Genomic DNA, 7,867 nt, shown 5'->3' with positions numbered 1-7,867 from the left:
GCCATGCTGCTTTGAGTTGGCTTGGTCTCTTCTTCTTTCCTTTTTGTCAAAGGATCATGCTAGCAAGATGTTTTTTACCTCTTGGTCACTATAGACGAGAAGTATGAGAGCAGACTACTAGTGGATCGAGTTGGCCAGGGCAAGACCAGGTGTCCAGCCATATCGAAGCATTGCTTGGCCATTTGGAGGAGGCTATGGCCGGCCAAGTCATTGATTCTATGGCTGGCCAACTTGTGGAGGTAGTGGTCAACCAGGTTGATGACTATATGGCCGGCCAGCTTGCTAAGGCCAGGGTCAGCCAACCTTTCAAAGGTCGATGCTATAGTTTGATCCCATCTACACTCAGTTGGCTTTACCCTCCGACATGATTGTCATAGAGTCTTTGTGCACTTCTGTCAATAGCTATTCAGCTTCTTTCTTGGTAATGCTTCTTAGAGGTGGCATTGGGATACCATGTCTATGCGTTATGTTGTGCACGATCTTGCAGCTATCCCCTAAATTCTTAATTTCTGGCAATTTAGAGGTATGTTGTTGTAAGTGTATCCCATGCTGGTTGTCCAGCATGTCTGTTCCTTTTGAAATAGAGGTGCTTATTTCTTTAAGTAACTAAGCGGGTACAAAGTTTTCCTTAGTTGTCAAGGCACAGCTGGGTAGTCGAGCGAGTGCGTCGGCTGTTGTGTCGTCTTTGGGGGCTTGCCTTTTAATACGACCTTTGAGCTGACTTAGTAGCTCAGGTAGGCCATCATCTCCTTGTATTGAACTATATATTCACCTAGGACATAAACTACGACTATTTGAGAGTCGTGGTGTATGTCTAGATGGTCAACCCACGCTTCATATGCTAGCTTGAGGCTAGCATTTAGAGCTTCATGTTCAGCCTCATTGTTAGAATCTTTGAAACTGACTTTGTTGCCCCCAAGTTCCCTGGGGGCCATGCTTGGATAGGGTACGTGGTCAATGCACCTCTTGGGTTGAGTTGTTTTGCTCTTGCTCTCGCTTCTTCTCTGGCTTCTACTTTTCTCTTAAACTTTGAGAGATTTGGGGAGATACATCTATGATTAGCCATGAAGCTGGTGAGAGCTTGGTCTTTGTTAGCCATGCTTGGTTGACAGGTGGCCTTATATTGGCCGAGTCTCAGTGGTTCACTTGAGTGGTAATTGTGATGCTTCAGGTTTCTAGAGAACCAGCCGCAACTGTTGATCAGTGTACACCTTTATAGGGTGTATCTAGAAGTATGGCCTTAGCTTTTTGGAAGCCAAGAGCAAGTTATGGGTCAGCTTCTCCATAAGTGGGTACTGACTTTCAGTGTTGACCAGTCTCTTGCTGATGTAGTATACAGGGTGTTGTACTTCGCCTTCTTCTCTTGTGAGGACAACATTCACAACATGTTATGTGACTGTTAGGTACACACCTAACTCTTCTTTGTCTAAGGGTTTGGGCGACACAAGTGGCTTAGCCAATTGTTTCTTCAGCTCTTGGAATGCTGTTTTATATTCTTTTGTCCACTCAAATTTTTTGTTGCCTCTGAGAATGTTGAAGAAGGGTACACATTTTTCTGTAGAATTGGACACAAATATGCTTAGTGCAGAGATGCATCCTATTTGGCTTTATAGTATATAGGGTGTTATACTCTGCCTTCTTCTTTGTGAGGACAACACTCACAACATATTCTGTGACTGCTAGGTACACGCCTAGCTCTTCTTTGTCTATGGGTTTGGGCAACACAAGTGGCTAAGCCAATTGTTTCTTCAACTCTTGGAATGTCGTTTCACATTCCTTTGTCCACTCGAATTTTTTTTGTTGCCTTTGAGAATGTTGAAGAAGGGTACACATTTTTCTGTTGACTTGGACATAAAATCTACTTAGTGCAGCGATGTGTCCTATTTGGCTTTGTACTTCCTCGATGATTGTGGACGACTTCATGTCCAAAAGGGCTTGAATCTTGTCTGGGTTTGAGCTTCATGTTGTAGCTGCAGGGGATTTTGAAGCATCCGTCTAGGTCCTATATATGCCCCTAGTCTTCTCAGACTTGACAAGGATGTTGTCCACACACACCTCCATGTTGCTGCCGATAGGATCATTGAACATTTTGTTCACAAGCCTCAGATATTTGACCTCTGCATTCTTCAATCTTGAAGGGCATGAATTTGCAGCAATACAAGCCTAAGTCTGTCATGAAGCTTGTACGCTCCTGATCTAGTGGATGCATCTTATTATTCATTTTTTTTGCTTTGGACAAGGCCAAGTTGTAACAGTGACGGGTAGGTTATAAATCTCCTCTCGGCATCTACCTCATGCCTTGTTGGGAATTTTAGGCCAAGGTAGTAGATAGATGTTACGTCTTTAGGTTGTATAGGGCTGGTTAGCCTATCATGGCGTTGAAAGCTAAGGGAATGCTGAATATGATAAACTGCACGATTAGATTTCTGGTATTTGAATTTTCTGCGACAGTGAGGGGTAATCTGATATACCCGATGGGTGTGATGCCTTGGCCAAAGAGGCGATACATCACTTGACTGCAGGGTGCCAGGTTAGCGAGTTATATTCCTAATTTGTGTTATAACGACCAGGGGGTTGTTGTGCGGGAAACTGACTTGAGCAGGATCTCCTTCTGAGAAAGAGATCATGGGCTCTCTAAGCTTTGGTTTCTTAGAGTCTCATTCTTTGCTTGCCAAGATGTCACTTTTGGGTTCGTAACGAAGTGTCCAAGCACAAAACTCCCTAGCTTTGTTGGTCCAGCCTGCAATATGTGGTCCGCCAATGAAGACCCCTAAGTGTTCTGCCACTGGAGGTTTGGGCAGAGTTGCTGGCACCTGCTTGTGCGCCTGGCAAGAGATGGAGGCCGACCTTCAGAGATGGAGGCCAACCTTTGTACTGTTAGTTGTTGACTTGCCCCTGGTGGGACGTCTGGGCATGCTTTGCTTTGGGAGTTTTGGTAGGAAAGTGAAGCATGCACACTTTTCCTCCTTCTTCCTTAGACTTCATGGCATAAGGGAATCGTTGAATTTCCCTCTTTTGCCATTATGTTAGTCAAAGCCATCGTTGTTGCGCTTGCCTCTACCATTCTCATTGTTACAGAATCAACAGAGATCGTCTGCGCCGGTCGGCATGTCGGTCAGTGCTTAGGGTGCTATGAGGCCCTGTGTTTGTTTGTCATTGACCTACCCTCTTGTTTGGGCTTGTCGAACAACTTCTTCCAACTTTATGAAGCCATCAGCTCACTCAAGGAACTCCTCCATGTTGTTCGTTGAGATCCTCCTGATATCTTTCTAGAAGTCACTCAACGGTAGGATGCCTCTGAGTATGGCCGTATATCGGCCTTCTTCTGTCAGTCAGGCCCTTGACCTTGGTGGTCTCAGCCATAACCGTTGAATGTAGTCCTTCAATGGTTCATCTTGTTTTTGCTTTGTTTTGACAAGATCTTCCAATTGGGCAAGTATTTATCTTGAAGTAGAGAACTGAATATAGAATTCTCGGGAGAATTCTACCCAAGAGTTATGTCTTCCTGGGACCACCTTGAAATACCATTGTTGGGCTATTTCAGCTAGAGTTGCCAGAAAAATTTGGCATCACACATCTTCAAATACTTGTTGGAGATCTGTTTGGATCTCAAAGTACTTTAGGTGTACTAGGAGATCTTTTTTCCACATGTACATCTTCCAAGTCGACATCTTGAATTTAGACAAGGGCAAGGCATCAATGTATGTCGATCGAGAATGGTGATCCCCTTGACTTGTCTAACTCAAGTTTTTTAATTTTTTTTAATATTTAAAATAATTTTTTTAAGATTTAGTAAAATAAATATTGAATCTTTCTCATTTTTATTTTGAGAGTGTAGGCTTTAATAGTTATTAAAATTTAAGGGGCAAAGCTGCTAATTAATAAAAATAAGCAACATTTAAAAGGAATAATGAGATAGAACCTAACAGAAAACTAAGTGCATGTTTGGCATCATAACTAAAAAACTGTTTTTTGTTTTTAAAAACAGAAAATTATTTTTAAAAACAATTTGACTTGTTTGGCCTTGTTTTTTAAAAACAGTTTTCAGGAAACAAAGTTACAAAAAACAAGAATTTTGAAAACAACAAAATGTTGTTTTCTGTTTTAAAAACCACACTTTTGGTTAATATTATTTTTAAAAATCACTAACCAAACGTGACTTGTGTTTTAAAAACTTTAAAAACTATTTTTTGTTCTCATTTCTAAAAACAATTTTTTAAAACAAAAAACATAAAACAATACCAAACATGCTCTAAATTTTTATAGAAATAAAAGTTCAAGAGTTATTCTTAACAAGCCATATATTTTAGGGACAAAATCAATAAAATTAATGCTGTCCAAAAAGTTTAAAAATTATTAATTATTCTAAATATATATTATATATAATTTAGTACTGCATGACAATACCATATAGATGGGATTAATATATTAACACAATAACACACGACCCTCAACAAGTCTTTGAGACAGTTCATCAAACCAAGATAATTTTAGCTCTCAATTTTGACAGTTGATATCCTAATAAGCTATAACTTTACTTCTTACGTAGTGTTAATATTAATAAACTTCAAGACTCAAAGTAAACTTGCACTCGACACATGTATTTTTTATAACATAATCATGCTAACTTTGTGAATAAATTAGATTTTATTTAGCATAAATAACACATGATATGATTCAAAAAAATAAATGATAACACATGATTCTAGCATGACCCAACATATTAATGCATCTAATATAATTATTTGACTAATATATCCCTATATATATACAGGCACATCACATGGATATCTGTAATGATGTCAAATATATTTCAAGACAAACAACGTGGTCATGTGGCGGCCTGGCCACTTGCCATGACTCAAATAATAAAATGTGAATGAGATTGCAGTAGCAAAATACATTATTGATAGAATAAAACATTACAATACATTATTATTATTATTATTATTATTATTATTCCATATGTTGGTAGAAGCTCATTCATTACAAGAAATAAGAACGAGTTCTCTCCATGACTTAATAACCGACCAAATATAAAACCAAAACGGTAAATTGAAATAGGAGGCAACATCATAAAACTCATGATGATTTAATCCTTGACAATGGTGACTGGGCATGAAGCATGAGTAATCACATGGTTGCTGACACTCCCCATTATAATCCTGTTTTATTATTTCAAAAAGAAAAAAAAAAATTAACCAAAACCCAAATAAGAACACAGCAAATAAAAACTCAATATTTGTTTTCTTCATCATTCCTTTAAGAATAATTCACAATACCAAGTGAAGGAATTACCTTTGAATGGTTCCAAGTCCTCTGCTTCCCATAACCAAACAGTCCAACTTCAGATCTTCAATGGATTGAAGAAGCTTCTCTCTAGCATCGCCCCAGTAAATTTTTGACACAACAGCCACCTAGTAATAACGATCCCAAACAACAATTTAGTCATTTCAATATAAACATACACATATAATATATGAGTAAAAGCAATTGATGTTTTATAAGAACCAACCTCTTTCTGCCTAGAACCAGTGTCGAGTAAATCAAGAACTTCAACATCTGTTTTAAGGTTGTACTTGCTCATAACTTCGGGCTCTCTGAACTCAGACAATGGAATAAGAGCTACATCATCAACCAACAAAAAAGAAATATCAGGAAAAAGCTCAGAACAGATGATAGAAAAGAGAGCTAAAATTGAAAAGGGATTATATGAATGAGTGGGACATATCACATACGAGAACCAGATTTAACCCAGAGAAGATTTCGAGATTCATCGAGATCAGAGTTATGGCAAACATGAATGACATAAAGGGTATCTCCTTTATCAGCCAAATTATCGATTGCCCATTTCAGAGCGTTCTTGCTGCTCTTTGAAAAGTCCACAGCCACTCCTACTCTCCTGTCTTTCACCATTTTTTTTTATTATTATTATTTTTATGAGAGAAGAAGAAATGGAAATGGGGGTTTTCGGATATGCTTTGGAGTTAAGCAAGAGGAAAGAGAAAGAAAAGGAAGGAAGGGTTTTTATAGAGAAGAAGACAAAGATGCCTTAAGCGAGAATAAGTAAAGTGAATATATATCTTCAAAGCTAGCTTTGGGACTTTGTTTTTCGTTGCTTCGACACAACACTCAAACTCGTTTTCGGCTTTATTCATTCAAATAAGCCATCGTGGCCCTACACGTTCAACTTTTTTTTTTTTTTTGATCTGTATGAACATGCCCAACAATTTTATTTAGGCTAATTTAAACATTGTTTGGGACACCATTTTATCAAATTGGTGTGGAATATTTACACTATTTCATTCTAATGATACACTAAATTTTGCATTAACAAGAGCCACTAGCTTATTAGCAGATCTTTTAACATGATAAATATTAATATTATTGAAAGAAGATAATAAAAGTTTACACTCTTGTACAATCAGACCAAAAATAGAAGGCATATCCTCCGAGCTATGCAAAGCTTGTATAGCAATAAGACAATGAGTCTCAATAACAATGTTCGAAAGATTAGAGGCTTTTATCCAACTTAAAATCTCTTTGATGCTCATCATTTCAGCCATTGGTGCACTAGAAGAGCCAGCCGAGTAAGTCGAAGAAGCCAAAATGACAACCCCATTTGAATCACGAGCAATGAAACAAGTCCCATATGCATTCTCAGCTTCAAAAGTTGCTCCATCCACATTAATCTTGATCATTCCTTTAACAAGTTTAGTCCAAAAATTCTTACTGCCACCACAGTCAGAGTCAAAGTGTATGTGTAGCGGTTCACAGCGACATTGTTAAGAAATAAGTATATTGCACCAGTGAACTCCTGCACCAGCAGCCTACACCAGCAGTGTGCACCAGCAGTGTGCACCAACAGCAGGGAATCATTTCTTGATTGTGGTCCTACATCAAATTCACAAATACCGTTAGACCTTTTCTATGTAATGATTGGATTTTATTGTTAGGATATTCTCTCTGCTGTACAATTCAAAATGTAACAGCTGTACAATTGTCATTGGCCAAGTGTAAAACCTTTTCTCTATAAATCAAGTACTCTGGCTCACAAAATCTTTGAGCAGAGTTTTACACATTTTATTATTACCCTAAAATTTAAGTGACATGTTTGAGTATATTTCCATTGACCAAGAACTTGATGTGCAACACACACAACATCAGCAGCCGAACAAGTGCGATTGTTCCAAACCAACTCATTGTGAGCTTTCCAAATTAACCAGTTAACCATTAAAATTTCTTCAATAACATCACCTTTATATATCGAGACCAAGCTGCAACAAACCAGTCATGGAAATTAGTAGCAATCGATGAAGGTAGAGCCACGACAAATCTGTTCCAGCAAGATTTGGAGAAAGGGCACTCAATAAGAAGGTGAGAAACAATTTCAACAGCTCCATTACAGAACAAGCAATGAGATTCGACCGAAACATGCTTGCTTTGTAGTTGAACACGAGTCGCCAAACAACCCGATAGAGCAAGCCAAGCAAAGTGAAAGACTTTTAGGGTGATTTTAACTTCCAAAAGTGCTTCCACATATTCGAAGCTTCATCTACGAACCAACTGCCTTTCGCCAATTGAATGTCTTGATAAGCACTTTTTATAGAGTGAAAACCAGTAGGTTCCTTACACCAGTACATGTATCACCATGAGGAAAATCACTAAGAGGAATACTCATGATGTGCTGAACATCCCTTGAGTTGAAAATATCATGGACAACATCAATATCTCATTCTCTAGTGTTGGTCTTCATTAGCTGATAAACTTTGTGATGATGTAAACTCGGGTGAGTAGAAGTGACATAAGGATTGTCATCAGATGGCGGAGCCAAGGCGTATTGAGAGTATTTGTCTTTAAACCTGAG

The 7,867-nt window shown here is 38.3% G+C and overlaps 1 protein-coding gene across 1 annotated transcript; it reads right to left on the bottom strand.

The window, feature by feature from the left end:
• Positions 1–4,885: 4,885 nt before the first annotated feature.
• Positions 4,886–6,136, bottom strand: LOC115698112 (universal stress protein PHOS32). The gene is made up of 4 exons (XM_030625287.2): positions 5,739–6,136; positions 5,516–5,625; positions 5,299–5,417; positions 4,886–5,165 (listed from the first exon to the last, which is right to left on the bottom strand). The coding sequence occupies exons 1-4, from the start codon at positions 5,914–5,916 to the stop codon at positions 5,093–5,095; spliced, it is 480 nt and encodes a 159-aa protein (XP_030481147.1). The 5' UTR covers positions 5,917–6,136; the 3' UTR covers positions 4,886–5,092.
• Positions 6,137–7,867: the final 1,731 nt, after the last annotated feature.

The sequence above is a fragment of the Cannabis sativa genome, chromosome 7 (assembly GCF_029168945.1).
Source record: "Cannabis sativa cultivar Pink pepper isolate KNU-18-1 chromosome 7, ASM2916894v1, whole genome shotgun sequence".
NCBI classification, from domain to species: Eukaryota; Viridiplantae; Streptophyta; class Magnoliopsida; order Rosales; family Cannabaceae; genus Cannabis; species Cannabis sativa.
This window is presented reverse-complemented; position numbering and strand designations above follow the sequence as displayed.